The sequence below is a fragment of the Stegodyphus dumicola genome, chromosome 3 (genome assembly GCF_044657685.1).
Source record: "Stegodyphus dumicola isolate Sdum_Otavi_A_Nest chromosome 3, ASM4465768v1".
In the NCBI taxonomy this organism is placed as follows: Eukaryota; Metazoa; Arthropoda; class Arachnida; order Araneae; family Eresidae; genus Stegodyphus; species Stegodyphus dumicola.
In genome coordinates, this window is record NC_140770.1 from 265,864,548 (window position 1) to 265,886,820 (window position 22,273).

The following is a 22,273-nucleotide window of genomic DNA, read 5'->3' on the forward strand; positions in this document are numbered from 1 at the left end:
CCAAGATTAACTATGTGTATTTATGCATTTATTTACTTATTTTCTAAATGAAAATTTTTAAAAAGATATGAAATCTCCAAAAAATTAACTATGTGTATTTATGCATTTATTTGCTTGAGTTTTTTTTAAAGAGGGATGAATGAATTTTGCTGAATGAATTTTTTAATTTGTGTTGAATGAATTTTAAATGTACATGGTGTCTGATGTGTGAAAAGTAATAGATGTGAGTTTGTACCTTTTTTTTGACAAATTAAAAAATCTTGAGGATATGAAATAGAGATTTAGTTTGTTGATGTTGTGTGAAGTAAATTGGAATTACATTAATATATTTTTTTATGTGTAACATTTTGATATTCTGTAAATTCATTTTATATGGCAGTTCTGTATCCAGTTATAGTATTGGATGTTTAAATAAATGTTGACTGTAGAACCACGTAGTGGTTGGTCAGATCATTGTTATTTTAGCAGAAACCAAATTAAGCAGTTTTGTAAATGTTGCCAGATTTAATTTTAGATCTTATTAAAAGTTGCAGCTGTTTTGTATAAAAATACTTTTGAGCCACTTGTTTTTCATGCCATTATCTGAAGATAATTTTAAATTGAGAAAACCAAGGATAAAAAGATATTTAAAATGATATCAACCATTGATTCAGGAAAAGTAAATTTACCATAAATAGCTTAAACCAGCTCTTTTGTTTAATTGTATGAAAATTATTTTTATTTACATGAAATTACATGCAAATAACTGCATGTCCTAATAAACAGCGGCATTAATCAGATGCTCAAGCTGTCATGCTCAAAGAATGTGTCGACTAGGCATTTCCGCTCTGTCCCACAACTGAATGGTTAATCACAGCCTATCAGAAGGTCTGAAGGGTCTAAACCATATCGACAAGCTCTCTTGTGCTACTGTGCATATTAATTGTTACATATTGCATTAAAAATGAGCAAAATTTAACAAGATTTTCCTTACTTTAAATGATTTTTGCAGTCATAAAATGTGTGAGTACATTTAATGTTGTCACCTTGATAGTAGTATATGCTAAACATGTTTCATATCTTTGAAGTAATTTATTCATTAAGTAGAACAGTTAAGAATATTTTGTATTGTAATTGAATTGCAAATTGATAATTTTTATCATACTGAATTTAAAATATATCTAGCACTTCTATAAAAATGTAAATGAAAAAGAATTCGAAGAATAATGCCTTTTTCTGAATTGTGTCATTTCTAAACTATTCCATGTCATATGACTTGCATGATGTTGATGGCATAGCTAATTCAGAACTTAATCTGAAACTTTCTGTTCTCAATAAGCTGCCATACTGGATAACTGCACACTTTTGCTTCTACCTGTTTGCACTAAGATGTTGCTTTACTGCTCTCTTCCTATCGCATCAGTATCAAAAATCTAACACATCCTTGAATAGGCACGATTAGAGTACTAAGTGCATTGTGGCCGCAAATGTTAATTGAAATAAAGATTTAATCTGCCTTGGCTGCCAAGTTTGCTTTCCAACATGGATCAATATTCTATGCCTCCAACATCGCTGAGTCTTTTTCACAACACACACATGCACGTATATATGAATAGGAAGCAATTCAGTGTTTATTGTTGGAAAAGTGTTATCTGTATAAAATTTATTATAGCTGTAATTGAATTTTTATATATATATATATAGCAAAATGTATCAAATGTATTTCACAGTTAACAGAAGTTTGGTGCAGAAACTAATAATTAAAATTAAACATTTTGAATTTTTAGTTAGAGCATGCTATGCAGAACAAGAAAACGTTGTTTGAGAATGTAAATATTGATTGGGGATTATCTCAAGAAGATGGTTCCACTGATTTTAGTGATGAAGATGGTGATGAAAAGGTGATACTTTTTATCTTTTTTCTCCTCTCTTTTTCTCCTTTTTTGAATTTTACTTTAAACAAAAAAATAGTTATAATAAATAGAAGCAGAAATTATGTCACATCTTTCAATCTTGCTTAGAATATCATGGTCTTTTTTATGTAAAACAAGGTGTTAAATATTATTTTGAAGCTTCAGGTAGCCAAGGATTTGACTGTAAAGCATGAAAGTTCCCATAAATATGGTCACAAATAAATGGTATTTTCTTGATTATAATTGCTGTCCCAATTTATATGTTGAATCCTTTTTTTCCACTATATATACTACTATAATTGTCTGAACAATTTCAAAATGTATGCCTGTATTCTTAAAGGTATTGTGACTATATTTTTTTAACATATATATGTGAGTTGGCCGCTTCAGGAGTTAATGAAGTATCTTTGTGTGTAATATGTTTCAAAATTAAATATATACAATTAAAAAAAATTTCTATTTATAAACAATATATCAGTATTTAATTTCCTGTATTACAACTTTTTCTTGTAAATAGTCAAACCAAGTTGGAAAAGAAATGCTGCTTACAATTAAAAATTAGGGAAAACTAATGTTGGTTTATAGACTTTTATTCAAAATCAGTGCAAATATGCAAACAATGCTTGCTTTTTTCGGAGGGTGTTTTATTTTAAATAGACAGATATTTCAGAAGTTTAAATAAATTGCTTCCATTGTAGGCAATAACAGTGGATTAGTTTAAGAGGTGACTAATCTCAAATAGTGCTAAATGACATGTATTATATATACAATGTGAATCATTTAAAGCAGTTTCTTTTCATCTGCATTTTCTTGACAGTACATTTTTAGAAATGTACATTACATATTAGCAGAGTATTTGTAATTAATATAATTTTTGTTATTTAAAATTTATAAGCTGTCTTTAAATGAATAGTTCAATATATGATTAAAATGTAATGGACTAATGTGAACAAACTGGAAACTTAAATATAATTCATAATATAAACTCGAAAGATACAATGAAATTATGTGAATGTATCACAGATTACATAGAGTGCTATATTTGCATTTTCCTCTTAATTTATATGTAATTAAAAATATCACCCACTTCTCTTTAAAATGGGATAGAGGAATCTAAAATTATGTCAATTATGTATAAAGTGCCAATGTACTCTTTAGAGTACATTGGCATTATATTTAGAATGCTTTGTAGGTAATTATATCATATTTGTTTTCACAAATTTGTAAAGTGAATATAGAAAATTAAGGAAAAGTTAGAAGCATCGTACTAGCCTCAAAATGTCTGTTAAGTTTTCTAGTAATTGAATTTAGTCTTTTTCATTACCAAATAGCCATGCTTTAACATCATGTATATTGTTCAGACTGAAGATAGAAGATAAACCAAATATATGCTGGGGTCAACATAGTAGAATTTAAGAAAAAAATTATTTAAAATTGGCTTTTCTGCAGATTTTTATTTCAGTATCTAAAAATTTGTAGTATTTTAATATTGCAGCAGTTTTGTTTTCATCTTATTTTGATTATCATAGTAATTTAAACTGCAGAGGCAGGGGGTCAGTAACAGATTGAAGTTTGAATTCTGCATACTTAAAAACTATTAACATGTTGACTGCCGTGGGGGTCACCGGTGACCAGCACTTGGCTACAGTGCTGTCGGTGCCACCAGTGACCGGCAACGCGACCAATAGTAAAATTCGTATTTAGAGTAAATATCAATACTGATAAATTTTTAAATAGTATCATAATTACTGTAATGGTTTGAAAAATAATAAATCGTAAAAATTTAAATTAAAAATCGCAAAAATGGTCCACAGATGTTTGGGAGTTGCCGATGACCCCCAGCACGAAAAATGCATTAAGCATGATTATATAACACATTGTCTTCTGTAGATAATATTTCAACATAATACACATCACATAATGAAAATTTCTTCAAGTTGGCATCATGGGCAAACCAAGTCAAATGCACGTGGCAGTCAACGTGTTAAGACATCATGCTTATAATAGTTCTTTTTAATGAACTTTTGCACTTTGTATGCTCACTTTTCAGCTGGAATTAAAAAATAATATTCTTTCTTAAGTGGCCAAATCATTCTTGATAGCTTTGAAAGTGTGATGCTAGCATATGGAACTTAAATCTTTAGTGCAATATGTGCCGATAATTTCCTCAAGATGGAAAACATCTGTTGCTGATATACAGACATTTCACGTATCATAAAACTTCCAAATTGTATAGAGATCGCTGTGAGAAACATATTGCTGTTTCTTCTTGAATTTAATTGCTAGTTGAAGGGAAAAGGGGGAAAAATCTTGAAAAGTGTACATTTTAATCTTGAAACTGATTTATTGGGGTGTGAAAAAATTGCAAAGGAAAAACAAAATACCTCAAAAAGAAATTTAAACCTTTTTACATCAACAGGATGTTTATGCAATATAAAAACCACTCAGAAATTTTAGAAGGGAATATATGTATCTAGCATGGTAAGCAAATATTATTTTTAGAGCTGTTTAGTAAATATAAAGCTAATCTTCCATTAGTGTCTTCATCAATGTATTAATGAAACATGCTTATCAGTGTTAAAGGGTATTGACAGAAATAAAACTTCTTGAAAAAGTAATTAAAAATTATATGGCAAAAGCATTGTTTAACACATTACAGTGTTTGCCAGTTGATTAATGTCAAAATATTGAATTTAATGCAAACTTTTTTAAAACTTAAAAATGACAAAGAAATAATCTTTCGTATTTTGCTATAAATCTTTCTGTAACACAATTTAAGCAGGAAACAATTAAACTTGTTTTGTTCAAATTGTTATTAAAGCGTGGGAAACAAGTAAACTCATTTTATATAGACTGTTATTAAGTTATTATATTAGACTGAAACCCTTTTTATCACCAACACATGAGACTATGTATTGGAAATTCGAAAGATATGCTCATTTTAAAACTATATTGCGATATTGTTGTTAAACTGAATTTTATGGCTCAAGTGTGGAGAGCATGGTATTTAATAAATCAAGGTAACACACAAAATGTTAAAAGTGCCCCTTTGAACGTAATCTAAAATCAAAAATCAAAATAAGTATAAAAAAAATTCATTGTGACTATCTGACCATTGCACCCCGGCGAAAACAGACATGCTGCATGCATACCTGTTTGTCATGTAACTGTTGTGATAACATAATACTTTAACTTATGAGTACTTTTTCATGATTTTTCAACAGAAAAGGAAAGTGCAGTTAATCAAAAAATACTTAGCTTTTACTAAAAGATTATAATCATCTTTTCTAGCTTCACTAGAATATTTGTATAAGCTTATACTGATATTAAATTTTTTGAGTTTTTTATGGCATAATAATATAATTTTTATATACTGTAGGGTGGCCAAATTACTCCAGAACACTTGAACCGTTCTCGACCGTCCAGTGTTGTGGGCAATGAGTCTCCAACCAGTAGATCGAGTTCTATAAGTGAAACTGTGAAACAAAGCCCACTTGTCACACCACGCACAATGCCTCCTCCACCTCCTCCCCAGAATAAAAAACCATTCAGTAAGATATCTATTTTTAATTGTTTATGTATAAGTTGTTCCCTATATTCCACTATGATTCTTTTTCTATTGTGTTTGAATAAGCACTATTTAAGTTTATTCTATATAACCATATTCTCTTCCAACAATTTGTGTAAACTTCTAACATTAAAAGTTCCTACGCATGAGCATAGTCACTAATAGAAGCTTTAGTAAATTAAAATTGTTCTATATATTAACTGATATCTTAGCAAAGGTTTCAACAAAGATACAGCAAAGGTTATTCAGTTACGATAAAACATTTTATAAAAAAAAAACTGAATGAAATTTTGCATGAATTTAAAATTCATCTGTTGCTCTGAGTTCAAGCCTAAAGAAGAATTTGCCAAGTAAGATCAGAACTGATTAAAATGAAAAATGAAATAATAATAAAAACATGATGTATGACTATTCTCGTTGTGTTTCAAAGCAAAATTAATGCAAAAAGAACTCTTGAGAAAGCAAAATTAATGCAAATTACTGCTAGAAAATCAAATACAAATTTATGCAAAATTTTAATAGGAGGAAAATATAGAGGCTTCCTAATTGGAAGCAAACTTAATGTCATTAAGGAAGGTAACTGAATCACTAAATGTATAGAGATGAAGATAGCATTAGTATATATCTTCATTTTCTGCTAGAAAAAGAGAATGATTATATTAGTAACCTTTCGCATATCGAGCAATCAGTTTGGAAAATCGTGAAAGCTTTTAGAAACAATGATCAAAGTTCCTTAAGCTTATCACCCACTACATTAGCAAATTATACAATCTGTCACATATTGCAGATGCATTTGCTGACACTTTTGAAGATAATTTCATTACAAATGATCTTCATAATCCACATGATTCTAATGCCATCAATCATATAAATGACCTGCCAAATAATAGTATTTCGCATTTCGCTTTATCATTTACTGTGAATTTCTAAATCAACAACTGCTAGACATGTAAATCAATGCAAATATTCAGAAATTAGGACTGAGGATTTAAAAAGGCTTTTTGCTTTTAACACATTTGCTGCCAAAGCTGATTAAGTGCATCCGTTCACACGTGCCAAGATCCTATTTGCATTTTTCTGCTTTTCAGTTTTTTTTTTTTTTTTTTTGTGTGTGTGTGTGTGTGTGTGTATTATTATTTAAATAAAGGTATAACAGATTACTTTTAGTAGTATCTAAATTCACCCAAGTATACTTGTAGTTGACATATGAAAGAATATTTTAATATAGGTAAACAATCCTCACCCTTTCTACGCATTCATGTAAAACTACTACTCACATACCATACATTATTTTCCATTAGTCTTACATGACTTATCAAAAAAACATTTTAGCAGTCCCTTTAGAACATACGCCAAATGAATAAACCCAAAATAAAAATTGCATTCAAAACATTTAGTTTTCGAAACATTAGTTTTGAGAAATAAACGACCCATTTTAGCATTCCAAGTCCACTTTATCCTTTCCTACATGCCAGACAGCTAAACATTGCATGCATGCATGCATTTGTTGTGGCAATACTCAGTCATTAGGTATGACTATCAATATCAAGTTATCATGTAGCCGGCAAATAAACCTAGTTTGCCAATTACACATTCTCATAGATGGTGGGAAATATGTTATAGAAGCTAGATATCTACTTTAAGTGAAATAGGATAAAGGTTTAGAAGAAGAGAATAAGTAACGGGTGGCCATAATTAAACTGACAGTGCTCTTCGTGTTCTGTAGCGCGTTCTATTGGTGAGAATGACGCCACATTTTGTAGGAAGATTAAACAAGACAGGGGGACGAAGGATTCTGCGAAAAAAATTAGTTTCAAAAGTCACCGCTAGGAGAATATTTGGCGCTGTGTAATGGAAAATAGAGTGTTAACAAATTTAAATCAATACGGAAATTACCTTTTATTTTGCATTCAAATGAGGTTCAATGTGGCTGCTGTTGTTGTGGACCACATATTGCATTCTGTGCACAGTATGCACAACAGCAGAAAGTAACATGTCTGCAGGAATCTCTCGTACAGTCTGTGATATGTTATCCTTCAACGTAGCCAGGTCCTGGACCACTCCTTGATAGACCTTGGACTTAAGGTAACCCCATAGCCAGAAGTCGCATGGGGTAAGATCAGGTGACCGAGGTGGCCATGCATTTGGAAAGTAGCGGCTAATGACTCTTTCTGTTGTGAATTTCTGTCGTAGCATCTGTTGCACCCGTACGACAACGTGTGGAGGGGCTCCATCTTGCATGAAAATGATTTTCCCCAGGCATTGTCTTTGCTGAAGTGCCGGAATGTCAAAGCTGTTCAACATGTGGCGATATTTCTCTCTGGTAACAGAACAGGTTTCCGGTCCTGTCGGGGTTCTCGTAGATGAGTGGACCTACGATAAATTCCGCTGTGAACCCACACCAAACAGTTACCTTTGGTGAATGTAAGGGAATTGCTGTGACTGCATGTGGTGATTTGTCATTCCAAATTCGGCAGTTCTGAGTATTCACAGTTCCATTCAGGTAAAAGTGGGCCTCGTCTCCCCATAAGATTTTCCACGGCGAAGCATCATCCACCTCCATTCTGGCAAGAAAGGTGAGAGCAAAAGTCAATCGCTTATCATAGTCGGGGTACAGTAACTCCTGTACACGGCTGATCTTGTAAGGATAGAAGTTGATAATCTTTCGTAAGATTTTCCATACTGTACTGTCAGGCATATCCATATTCCATAAGGCATATCCATAATAAAAGGTAATTTTATTCCATATTAATTTGCATTTGTTAATACACTAATTTGCATGTTTTAATTTTGTGCATTAACTGAAAATGGCAAACACAAAAAGTGAATTGGATAATTCAGAAAGTGAAAGCAGTGATTGAAGGCTCAGACATTAGTTAGTATCTATGAAATCGTAGTAGGTGAATCTGGAAATTCTTTGTCTTTGGACTGATCTTGGGGTGATTAAATTAGTTCAGAACATCACTTTGAAGATGTCTGAATATTTTGTAAGATCAATTTAGAAAATTTTTCACTGCCCCCCAACTGAGATTTCCATTGTTTGCCTATCCTTGTGTTCACATGAATGTTGAAGAGAATATGGGTACTGTACAGTTCTTTGAGCAATTTTTAATGAAGATCTTATAAATAATAATACTGTATTAGAATTAATCGCTAAGCTGAATGGTCATGTCAGGGAAATAATTAATGTCCACATTCACTTTAAAAATATTGACAGTCTATTAACACCAAATGAAATTTTTGTGTTTTTGGAATTGGTTGTGCTTGCAAGGCACTGTTAGAAAACCTATGATTGAAAGGTTGTCCAGGAAACTGGGATAAAGCCATGTAATATAAGTTTATTATTACCTGCATATGTGAAAAAGGCTAACATTACAGGAGTAATTTATGCAAAATAAGCACTCTTCATATTTATATATGTGTAGAAATCCAGTATTGCAGGGATAACTGTAATTTTTATCTCTATATATAAGGTTTCTGGAAGAAAATAATGCATTTTTCATACCTTTAATAACATTTATTACACATTTTAATTTCTGTCACTTATACTTACTCTCGTTACTTGACCATTGTAATGATAATTTGTAAATATCATTTTTAAAAAACATCTTCTTCTTAGAGGCAAAGAATTCAAGTAGTGCTTGGTGGACATCTGCTACAGTTTTCAATTTTTTTCTCTTAAAAAAATTTCGCAACGAGAGAAATAAATTATGATCATAGGGTCCGAGGTCTAGGCAATATGGTGGATGCAGTAAAATTTCTTAGCCTAGCTCTGTGATTTTCTGGCTAGTCACCAAAGCAATATGTGGTCTTGCATTATCATGGTGCAGTATGATGTGCTTCCTATTGAACATCAGCGGCTTCTTTTCTTTGACTGCTGTGTTTAAATTATCCATTTGCAGACAGTATCATCCCAAATTGAGCTTTTCTTTTAGTTTCAAAAGCTTATGATGCATTGGTCCTTAGATGTCCTACCATATACACAACATTCTCTGATTTAGTCTCAGACACAGGTAAGAAGAGAGGGGGTGGTTGCTGAAGCTCACAGTACGCTCTTTACCTAATGATGTTTTTATAGGTAATTCTATTTCCATCGCCAGTTAGCATCTTGTCCAAAGGTTTGTTTTTGTTCCAAGCAAACACATGATGACTTGATCATGCAAATTTTTCTCACTTAACTCATGAAACACCCATCTGAAAGACCAATCCTAGTTTCCAAATAGGATCTGAAATGCTTTGTTGAATTAAGCTTTTTTGCAAATTCCAGTGGAAAAAGCATTTACTCTATCATGGTCTTGACAATATCATCACTGATCAGAGATGGCTGCCTTGAGCATGGCTTATCGTTAAGATCAAAATCATTTGCTTCAAATTTTTTTAGCCATCTCCTGCACATTCTGCCCAAAACTGCATATCCACCAACAACTGTCGCTAAAATTCAATATGCTTCTTTAGCATTTCTTCCTTGTTGGAATTCATGCCAAATGCAGTGTCATAAAATAACTTTTTTGATAGCCATGTATCAAAAAAGATGATGATCATTAAATCAAAAAAGATGATCATTTGATAGCCATGTATCAAAAAAGAGGATGATGACATTACATGGTGACATCTCACTTAATAATAATATGAGACAGTTTTGTTTCAGTTTATTTAGAAGGGCAGATGTGTATAAATGCAATGATAAAGAGAGGTGATCATTTGTTTCTCAAATGTACATCTGCATGCATGTTGAAATTTAAAATAATATTATTGGACAGAATTTTCCGATAGACCTTATATTTTATTTTTGACATATGTATCATTTTTTTACATGTGATTTATCTAAAAGTGCATTTTTCTTCCAAATTCTGAAATAAAAAAATAGCCAATTTAGTGAAATGTCTTAAACTAGGAAGTTATATCTTAAGATGCAAGTTATCTTTTATGGGAATACAACTAACAAATTTGATTAAACGTTGAAGTTCTGTGCTCTTATCTTTATGTAGACAGTCAGGTTGTAATAATTTAGAAAATAATTTGAAAATATGCAGTATATTAAACGGACTTTATTTTAAATCAGTGACCTCTCTCTTTTTTTTTTTTTTTTTTTTTCCCCCTGTTTGGAGGGGTTCGATTCATATGGTTTCATCATTTTAATGTTTTGAGATGTAGACACCTTAATATAGCACTTTCATTTTTATCTTTCAAGATATGGTAACTCTACATAATTTTTTATTTAATTATATTTGCACAAACAAATCAAAAATACAGAGGATGTTTACGCATTAAAGATTTTGATTTTTCCCATGAATTTAAGTATTAATTTGAAAATGCAAACCTGACTGGCATCAAATTGGAATAAGGTTTAGTTATCATCTGCAGCATTAAAAATATTTTTTTTTTTTTTCCGAATGTCGCTGAAAAATAAACATTGGATCGAAGGCTGTATTTTTGCACTGTCCGAAGAGAAATACTCGTGTTCAATTATTAAAAAAAATATGAAAAGCATGGTATAGTTAATATGAAAGGAAAAAAAATGTCAAAGTTTACATCTGACTGGGAAAAAGGCAAAAAATGCATACCCAACAAAGGTTTGTTTACATCTGATTGGGAAAAAGGCAAAAAATGCATACCCAACAAAGGTTCGTACAGCTGTTATTAAATCTAAAGTCGCATCGCATGTTTTAAAGGAAAATCCAGTTCCCCAAAGACCTATTGCAAAATCTTTAAATATCTCTGTAGGAACTGTGAACAAAATTATAAAATCTGATTTAAGGCTAATCAAAACAAAGAACATGATGTTCATCGCCGAAACATATGTCTCAGTGTAAGACTATACGCAGATTGCTGTATGAAAATTATTTGGCAGGGGAAAGATGAAAATTTATAGTTACAATTAATGAGGCTTGGATATACTTATCTGATTGCAATATAAAAAAATCAATTTACTGCCAAAAAGAGGAGAAAAAGGCTTAATATGTTGGTTCGTTGAAAACAAAGTAAATTCTCTTATAACAGAAAACTTAAAATAAGGAAAGTAGAGGGAAAAAATGTCAAAATTAATTCAGATTATTATCAGAAATACGTTTTAACACCTATTTTTAAAAAAGAAATCACATCTCTTTATCCAAACAATCTTCACTTTATTAAGTTCCATCTGGATAAGGCTCCAAGCCATACCTCTAAACTTCTGCTCTATTTTTTGAAACAATGAGAAATGGAAAAAAATTGAAGCTATTCCCTTTAATTGTATCCCATTCAAGTCCTCTGATGTGTCTGCTAAAGATTACTGTGCATCTGGACTTTTAAAACAAGGTTTTTATAAGCTGCATCCCAAAACATTGGATGGACTCTGGAAAATTGTGAAGAAAGAGTCGAATAAAATCAATCTTCATATTTTAAGAAAAGGACATTTATCTTGGAAATCGGGATGTAATATGATAGTTCAACAAAAGGGCTATCAGACTGAGTGTATTGGAAAATAAAATTCTAAGGTTTGTTTATGTATAAAACTTTGCAAAATCTTTACAAAAATGTGTGAACAACCCTGTAAATATTTTCATTTCAAAGGAAGTCACTGGATTTGAATTTGAGAAATGAATAAAACTAGTGATAATGTTCATGTTATTGTGACTAAAAGTATTTTTAAACCTTTTAACAGTCCATGATTGAAGCAATAATACAAGATTTTTTTCAATATAATTGAATTATTTTTATTAAATCATTTTCACTAGGCATGAACATGTCTTTTTTGTTTTCTATAAATTAATTCATGCCAGATCTTGCCCAGATGTAAGTATAACTTTAGATTGAAATTATTTTGAATGAAGTTAAACTCTCCCCTCCTTCCTCCTTGAGAAAGTATAATGCTGGGTTTAACTTAAATTTTATTTCCAAAAGTGTGATGCTGATATTCTTTAAAGTAGACTTACATTTTGTGTTGTAATATTAGACGATTAATTTGGAGAAATATTATTAATTATTTAGATATGCATATGTAATTTATAGAATTTTAAAACATTAGACAAAGCATGTTTGTTTGTGTACTGAAATATTGCAGCATAATAGGTAAGTTATTATTTTACTGGAAATATGAAACACTAGTATGTTATATTTGTACTGTGTATTTTATAAAATAAAGCACTATTTTAAATTCTAAGCACTTTTTATAGCAATTTTGCACTCTGATACACTGGCAATTACTTTATCCTAAAAATTTAGTTATATCTAAGATGCACTTTTCATATTCCTCACTGTGTATATTCTGATAATATTACACAAAAAGCACCCACTTTATTTAATTATACTAAATGTAGCTAAATGGCTTCTTCCTAGGTTTGAATTATTCATAATATGTTCTTTCTTACTGGGACTGTGACTAATCAAATATAAAAATTTCGCTTAATTGTTACAAACATCTCAGTTGTGTCATATTGTATGATGCTGTAGAAAATGAAATTTCCTTGTTTGCATGTTATCCTAATTTCTCTTTGTGCTTCACATATTTTGACATACAATTATATTCAAGGCTTTCTTTTAAAAAAATGTATAATAATGACAATTGAGTAATTATTGTATTGATTTTTTTATTGTTCCTCTGAAGCTTAACAAGTATTAGCTATAATAGTAATCATGTCCTGTTTTATGTGCTTTCAGTGTAATATACATATATAGAGTCAAAAAATGGATCAAGATTTTACTCAGTAGCTAATATGGGCAAGTAAACTGGGCTATTTTCTTTTTTCTTTTTTTTTTCGGGGGGGGGGGGGGTTAGAAAGCATTAAAAGAGGGATTAAAACATCAGAGGATTCTTTTTCTTTTCCCTGTATGTATGTTATAAAATATCATGCTGCTTAGTTACGATATGATTTACATATAAGGTTGTAACATATGAAATTGCTAGTTTTGCATGCAAATTGATCTACTTTAAAATATTTTAATTGTTTTTTTGCAAGACTAGGTTACTAAATAGATCTCCCCACCTTAATCAAGTTTGATTCAATTTTTCTTTTTATATGCCATCAGGTGTTACTTATAGACATGGATAAATCTATATATTGTTCAGCTTATTATTATCTTACTGGGCTCATTATCACTTCACTGTAATAATCCAAAAATTATCATAATCTGAATACATGTGTATGTTTATGAGCTAATTTTTATTGGATACTTAATTTATAACCTATTTTAAGAATTTTATTGTACTGTGGAAATAAAGAACTGTTGTTATTTCCAGGTGTACTATGAATTTTAAGAATTTTTTAACTTTTTAATTTTAATTTTTTAATATTTCAGCTTGAATTTTTCAATTACCAATTATAGAAGGCAGAACTAATGTTATTGCCAGGTTTTTGTATATCATGTCGTATGCACAAAAGATTGCTTGAAACATACAGATCTTGGCATTTCAAACAACTGTCACTAAAAATATTTGTAATAAGAAAAAATTTCAAAAATATATCAGATTTTAAAATTATATGTACATTAATACAGTAAGACCCCGCTTAACGCGGGGGATACGTTCCATCAAAGTAGAGCGTAATGCGAAACAGCGCTAAACGAGGCTATCTTTACATGTAAATATTGGGGTTAGGGGAAGATGGCTAGGAAATTGGTTAGGTATTAAATTTAAAAAGTATGTATTTTTAATAAAAATAAAACCAAACATTTATTTCTTAAAGCCCAAATTAATACCACATTATTATTTCTTGCAAAAATAAAAACAAAATATAAATAACAAAACGAATATTCTTAAAAAAAACAAATAAAATTCTAAGTCAGTCATATTTAGTTAGCCTTCCGCGTTTTCAGTGTTCTGCCTTTTTGTGACAAAAGCATCTAATGTTGTTTGCCTTTTTCTTTTGTGTTGTTCTCTTAAAAGTTCTTCATAAACGGATAGAGCATCTCTAACACCACGCCTTACTTTTGAGCTCCTGTCAAAATTCGGATCATTTTCAATGAATTGATCCATTATTTCAGTTATGGTAGACAAACTCCTTTTTACAAACGCCATCGAAAGTTCTTTTTGCTCTTCTTCTGAATCACTGCTGTCGACATTTTTGTTTTCTTCTTGTTCAGTTAATTCCTTGAGCTCATCATTAGAAAGACTAGCCGCTGCTTCTTGAATTATTTCTTCGACATCTTCCACATTTACCCCTTCAAAATATGTCTGTACAATACCGCACCAAACAAGAAATACAAGTACACTCTTTCGGGTATGTATTTGAAACCTATCGCTGCATAATATTTCGGGGAATCCCCGTATGCTGCGAGCGATTTCGTGGAATCCCCGGGTTGAAATAAAAGAGCGCTAAACCGAAACAGCGTTAAGTGGGGTCTTACTGTATAGATAAATATCATGCACAAATTTGATGTATATACTAGTCACCAAATAATTAAAGCCATAAAATGCTGGTAGTTTGTTTCAGATGATTAAACAAGCTAAGTTTAAAAGGCTTTCTATGCTTTTCTGATATGTAACACAAATATGAGGCACTTTTCCATGAAAGCATCCCTCACCATAATCATTAGAGCCTTAATGAACTTTGCCTTAATAAAGTAGTTTAAATAATAAATAAAGAAATAATAAAGTAGTCTTAATCCGAAAATTGGGATAAAAGTAAGCATGTTGAAATTAGCCATTTCATATGTTACAGTGTAATAAAGCAGAACTGTACAATTTATAGAAATTAAAAATCTTTGACAAATAGAAATTAAAAATCTTTGACAGAAAGCAAAAGTCTTAGTTGTTAATTATGTTTACTCATCCTCTCCCACTAACTGCTCTACCTTTGCTTCTTTTGCTTTACTTAACATGTTGATTAATTTCTACAGTCCCTGGTTTGAGTTCCCATGGCAGTATGAAGAAACGGGCAGCTCCCCCTCCACCTTCCCATATTACCAGTAACGACAGTCCTGCAACACCTTGCCATTCCCGTACTCCTTCTGACCCGGGGCTTTCCCAATCCCCCTCGGGGATTATCCATCGACGAAATCATTCCACAGACCTAGTTTCCTGCAGCTCTCATTCTATCAACAATTCCAGCTCATCTGTAGACTTCAGCATCAATGGCAATAATCTCAGGTTCCAGACAGCCACCATTACCCTTGGTAGTAAGAGTTATAGCCTCTTGAGTACTCCTTTATGTTATTTTATAGTTCTCCCTTTTTTTTTTTTTTTTTTTTTTTTTTTTTTTTGTGCCACACTGCTTGCTGCATCCTATTTAGTTGGTTTTGCTTATCTTTTGCTTGAATAGGTTTTACAAACCTTGTGTTTTTTTCTCCCATTCAATATTTTTGGTGGCTGTTAAATTCATCCACTACTCTGCATTTGGTCACAGTATTGTTACTAGTAATTGCTGGGCATTGATGATATAGAAATAAAATCATTTATCAGTGTTGAGGTTTTCTTTAGTGTAAATGTATGTTATTGTAGAAAGTATTTTAATTTGTTATTATCATGACTACATAAGAGCATAACAACAGGAGTGAATTGTGTATTACTAATAGTTTCTTTTAGTATAGTAAATTATTTATAATAATTTTAGATGAAACTAGTAAAACTTGTATTTTAATTTTTTTTATCTGTTGTACCTAATTAGGGTATACTTTTAATTATTAGGTAAAAAATGCCCAGTTCTGTTTGTTTATATTATATTCACTCATTTCCAATATAATCATTAATAATAATAATTTTAAAACACCTTTTGTAAATTAATTTTCTTGCTTGTATTTAAAAATATTTGCATATTTAGTTTCTGTCTATGTATTAGAGTAATTGTACATTCTTGTTCTTGAAAAGATATTCTATAAAATATTCTTTCTTAATTTTGGCTAATTTATATCATTGCAGTTAAATGTCCAGTTTCCTAAATTTGTATTTTGTAATTATAGCATATATTTTTTATTCTGATTGAGAACTTAAATAGTAATATTAAAAAAACTCAGATAAAAGTAAAAAAAAAAAAAAAAAAAAAAATTAGTTTTTCTCTTTTTGTATCAATTTCTAGTCTATCCTTCATAAAATATGTTGGTGATGTTCTGTTTATGGATTGCAAGCAGATTTGTGGTTTTTCCAATGTATTTGAATAATTAGTTGTGAAAATAGTAGTGTTACTGAGTTTAAGGCTTTTTTTTAAATTTATTTTAATATTATTTTCAAGTAAAAACCAAATTTTGTCACTTTGCTTTTTACCATATTTATTGAATTTAAGCTTTTTATTGTCTTTAATTAAGCATACAGTGGTCTTGATAGTAAATTTTTTTAATTTGTTAAAATTAATTCCACTTAAGTATCTTATTGTTAATATTTAAATTGTTTTATTTTACTCATTAAAATAATTAACTGAAAAATAATGGCACATCTGTTTATTTTGCATTTCGTAGTTAAAAGTCTTGAGCAAATATTTAAAAATCCTCTCTTTTGTCCTTTTTTCTCTTTTATTTCATAGAACCCTTTTTTAATTTTTTAATAGGGAGGTAACAGTAGTGTTATTCAACTAGATTGTACTAGCACTGCAAAATACTTTTTTAAATAAATTTTAAATTATTTTAAAATAAATTTTAAAATATTTTAAATGTGCCAGATTAATTGTTAAAAAATGATTGCAATGTTTGTTTAAACAATTTCTTATTGTTATGTTTTAATATTTTTCAGTGGATAACTATGCATTTGTAAAAAAATACTCTGAGACACAGCTCATAAATTTAACTTTTTTAAGTACTTAAAATAGTCACTAGTTGAGTGACTTGGTTGTTTAATAAAAAATTATTGCAATTACTCATATATTTTCTTCTTCAGAACCTAAATGTTCAGAGAGGAAAATTTTATAGCTTTTATAGTTTTTAAAGGGAGAAAAAGGAACAATAATATTAAACAACATACATGAAAAGATGATATACTATTATTATTGTTATAGTTTTTAGCATGCTTTTGATTTTAAGCCTGGATTTTAGGAGCTCTACTTGCTACTACTCATTCGTTCTGCATTATGCTTTATGGTTTGCTATCGATACGATACATATGAATGTTTTCTTGGAATCGTGCGCTTTTTTTATATTTGATCATCGGCAGTTCACGACAGCGTGTTTTTTAAATTTCAACGATTTTAACCGTGAACAACCAGCGTATTATCCACACTGGTGAATAGTCTGCAGCTTCAAAAATTCGCATTTTAAACACAGATAGTCTGCGGACTATACGCGCGAAATTACAGTAATATCTTAAACTTGAAACCACATCTTCACTAATTCAGATGGCTGTCATCTTTTTTCTTGGGTCTAAACTATAATACCATTTTTCTTTTGAAAATTAGGAATGGTAGTAACTTTTTCCCATGAGGTTGTCTTTTCCAGCATTATTGTACATTCCAGTTTTTCAACTCTTGTAGACACAGACACTAACACAGAAGTCACCCAACACATAGAGCCAGATTTAGACTTGATAAGGCCCTAAACTATTTGAGATATGGGGCCCTTTATAAGTCTGTTATGTTTTTAATACTATTTATTTTATATTGTAATTTTTGGAGGGCCATAAGCTACAGCTTGTATGCCTTGTATGTAAATCTGCTCCCCCCACACACACACACTGGCTGTGTTATTTCAAGGCATATAACAAAATTGCTTAGATATATTTTAATCTGATTAAGTATTTTTTTTTAATTATCTTATAGTTTTGTATCTAGGGATGTTCTTTGCTATATTTCTGTAACAAACAATGTGTAAATTTTAGATCTTATAAAATAGCTTTAAAATTTAGTTTTTTAATGGAGTTATAACATTCTATTTTGGTACTAGTTTATTACATTGAATTGAAATGTATAGTTTTAGATAAATTAGGATGATAAAGTTAATAAACTACCATTTTGAGAAGTAAGACCAAAATTTTTATGTGGCTAGAAAATATATATATATTTTAGGAGAATTTTTTATTACTTTTTTCCACATATTTAAATACATACCCACATTAAAGTTTTATTTTATAGTATGGCAGCCATTTTCAATATTTGAGGATAAATTTTATCCAAGTTGTTCACATAACCAGTAGCATGTTAATTATATAATTAAATAATAATAAGTAAATTATTTAACAGATATTTGTAATTTATTTATTTTTATTGTTAATAAAACTTTTCTATAAAAATAGGTCAAATTCAACCTTGGATTAACATTGTTTTTTTTAGCTTAACCTCTGAATAAGAAAAATTTATACTTGAGGTGAACTAGAAGAGCATTAAATTTTCACATCTAAGAACATGGCTCTTGATGTTTGAAAAAGAGAAATAGTAGTTTCACTAAAGCTATATTGATTTTTTTTTTTTTTTTTTTTTTTTTTTTAGTACATTTTACTGACGTCTACATGTTGAGTAATTAATTTTGGTTATTCATATTAATTACTTATCCATTTTTTCCCAGGGTATTTAAAAGCATTATCTCATGATTTAATTATTTCTGCCCTCCAACGCAGTAGATCATTGCAGAATTACTTTCTTAAGTATTACTAATTTATATTTCAATTCTTGCTCTGTTACTGCATATTCCCAATACTGCAGAATATTTTTGCTCCTTGAAATCAATGGACTTTTGTCAGTCTCTTTCAAAATGTGTAGAGTTTTTCTATAAAACTAGCAGTGCTCAAAAATTGAATTTTGTCTTATTTCATATTTGTCATTGATGTGCTTTTCTTCTTGCAAACAGACTTTGTATTAGTTTTATGCTATGAATAATATATACCTAAAATTCCTGTTTTATTTTTGATTTATTTTACTGGTTTGTCTATTAGTGTAATTTAATTTTTTAGTGAATTAAAAAAAGAGGTTTTATTGGTATACAGCTCCTTAATCCAAAATCTAAAACGTACTTTACGTTATATAATGGAAAAGGACACATGAGTTAATATAATACATCACAATAAGCATATTTTGTAAAAGTTCAAATTACCTTTCATGTTACATTCATATATTTTTTAAGATTTAACTAAACTATCATTATCCAACTTTCATAGTTCTGAATTAACACAACCAGTAAGCTGTTGCAACAAGCATGGAGAAATTATTGTTAAAGATTGTCTTTGTTTTGTAGTTAAACCACATAGACGAGTTTTGTGAGGCACCCTGGCAGATGGATTTTATATTGGGGAGGTGGGTAGTGAATATTCATTGAATTCACAAAAGCCAATCTGATGTCTCAAGAATTGTAAATTTAATATCTCATTGTTGCCTACAGCAAAAGATATAGGCATTATATAGTGCTAGAAATATTCAGGAAATATTATATTCTTAGAACTGAGAAATGATGAAAACGTTTACTTCTGCAAAAATTCTGTATATTTTATGCTAGTTAATGTGTCATCAGTGAAAGAAACTCAATATTTTCGAGTTCAAAAGACCAGACCATATAGTTATTTTAGCATTAAGGATTTCTTGCCAAGCTGATATTGCAAACTGGAGCCATCTATCAGGCTTATCTTCACTAAACTCTTATTTAAATTGAACCTTTTGTATAGCTGATATTAGAAATTAGAGCTATCTATCAGACTTATTATCCTTAAACTTTATTTAAATTGAATCTTTTATGGATACATTCATTTAATCATGTAGATTTAAGCTGCCTTTGTTACAGTCATAACAAAATTGACATTTTAAGACTTTCCACTTATAAACATATCTAAAACTGCTTCTTAGAATTGATTTCATGAGCATTTTTCTGAATTTTGGGACATATTGTGATGGCATACAGTTATTCTTATTCTTTGTTTTGATCTCTTAGAAACTTTATGTGAAAAATTTGGGGTGAAAAAAGAATATTCCTAACTCATGGTTGAGAGATATTTTTGAAGAGTTGTTGTCAGTTGTAAAGGATGGTTGCCTTTCGTCTGTTCTCAGTTAATACAGTCTTTTTTTCCTAACAATATTGGCTTTAAATGTCTCTAATTTATTCATTTTGTAAAGATAAGGTGTTATTTTCATGCAGTCTGTATTCACAATTTTGTAAGACTTTAGAATAGAAAATTAAAATAAATTATGTTCATGGACTAAAATATTATGAGGAAGAAAGTGTCCATGATGAGATTAGGTTTGAATAAAAGGCAAGAAGCAACATATGAAAATTGGTAAATCATTAGAAATAATAATAGAGATTATATTATGTGTACCAGTGGAATAGGTCTAAAGCATGGGTAATGAGTGAAAGTATTTTCTTACTAGATGAAAACCATATAAATTATTATTGGGAAAATTCATAAATAAAAGAAGTTTTATTTTTTTTTTGCTTTGAGATTAAATTAGAAATGGATCTGAGTTTAAAAAAAAAGAATTATAAGATATGTAAATATGAAAAGTAAAGAATTCAGTAGTTTATTAAAAGAAAAATAGCTTGTTTAAGTACTGAAAGGTGTAAAACAAATAGCTGAATTGCACATATTAAAAAATTTTGTTTTTATTGATTAGTTTCATTTGAATATTATAATATCCACACATGTAGTTAGTTTGCATATAAATATATATAATTGAGGGAAAATTGCTGTTAAATAATTATAAAAATTATTTAGATTTTTCATTAAGAATCTTTAAATTTTCCCATTAAATTGTGCATAGTTAGTGTATTTGAGTGCAAAATATCATGCACATGATCGGTTTATCAAAATATAATTTAAAGTCAGTTTAGAATTATTTTTAGGCATTGAAATTATAAAGTAAAATGTAAATTTAATATATATATATATATATTTGGTAATTTATATTTTATACTATTTCAGCACCAGGTGCCAAACAGGTGCTGCCAAAGTCAAATGAATATCCTGTGCTCAAAAGGTTTGATATATACGTTTAAATTAATATTGTTTTTAATTTTTATAGCCTTAGTTAAATTCAAAATTTTATTTGCAAAATATGTGAGTAATAATATTTTAAAAGGCATGTGGATTTCAATATAAGAAGGCAGTATTTCTTGCAGTGTGTTACTGATTGTAGATTATTGCATATTGAAGTTAATGTATTGTTTGGCATATGCTTTGAGAAAAGTTGAGTTATGACTTGTACATAATTTTCCCCCCTGTTTATCTAATATCTTTGACATTTTACTTATATCATATTACATAACCAAATAATCTTAGAAATACTGATTCCTAAACACATTATTTTAAATGTTAACTAGTTGTTTCTTAACATATATGAAGTGTATATGGAAACCATCATCTTTAGATAAATTTTAAATTTTTTACGCAGATACATATAAAATAGTGTATTTGTGTGTTAATTATATATCTTTAGGAGCTTAGACATCTTAAAATAAATTTGAAGTTTGTGTATATAAACATGTAAAATATTTATCTTCATTAGTATGGAAAAGCCCTCAGTGTCTAATACAGGCTCCTTACAAAGACCTAAGTGTCCGCCACCTCCTACTCCATCAGGTAAGAGGTGTTTCATATTACTTTGAACATTTTTTATTGCTACTGAACTTCTTATTCAGGTGTTTTAAGGAGTTTTTAGATAATTCAAATGTTTTATTGCTTAATTTGTTTAACTAATTTGCAAGAAGTTTTGTCAGGATAATTAAAAATCATGTGTATAAAAGAAATTCTAATTTGTCCTCTTTATAATGTAATATTTAAAAAATGTATTGACTAAATGAAACCTTCCTTTTCAGATATTAAAAAAATCTGAATAATTTTTCTGTTTTTTTTTTCCCAAGCGAGGAGGGGAAGGCAAATAGGTTTTAACTATTTAACTCATTAACTATATCATTAATTATAGCATATTTTCAACAAAAATACAATTGAAAAATATTAGCATTTAACTCAAGCATAGAAATCATACAGAAAAACAAA

The 22,273-nt window shown here is 29.6% G+C and overlaps 1 protein-coding gene across 2 annotated transcripts in view; it reads left to right on the plus strand.

Moving 5' to 3' along the window:
• The window catches only part of Asap (ArfGAP domain of ASAP), a 103,695-nt gene that overhangs the window by 64,186 nt on the left and 17,236 nt on the right, over positions 1–22,273 (plus strand). The window contains exons 21-25 of one of the 2 annotated variants that reach the window (XM_085814098.1): positions 1,767–1,880; positions 5,272–5,443; positions 15,277–15,552; positions 21,200–21,254; positions 21,783–21,856. In XM_085814098.1, the coding sequence (XP_085670224.1) occupies positions 1,767–1,880; positions 5,272–5,443; positions 15,277–15,552; positions 21,200–21,254; positions 21,783–21,856 (691 nt within the window). The remainder of the gene's footprint in view (positions 1–1,766; positions 1,881–5,271; positions 5,444–15,276; positions 15,553–21,199; positions 21,255–21,782; positions 21,857–22,273) is intronic. The other variant, XM_085814099.1, reaches the window with a different exon arrangement.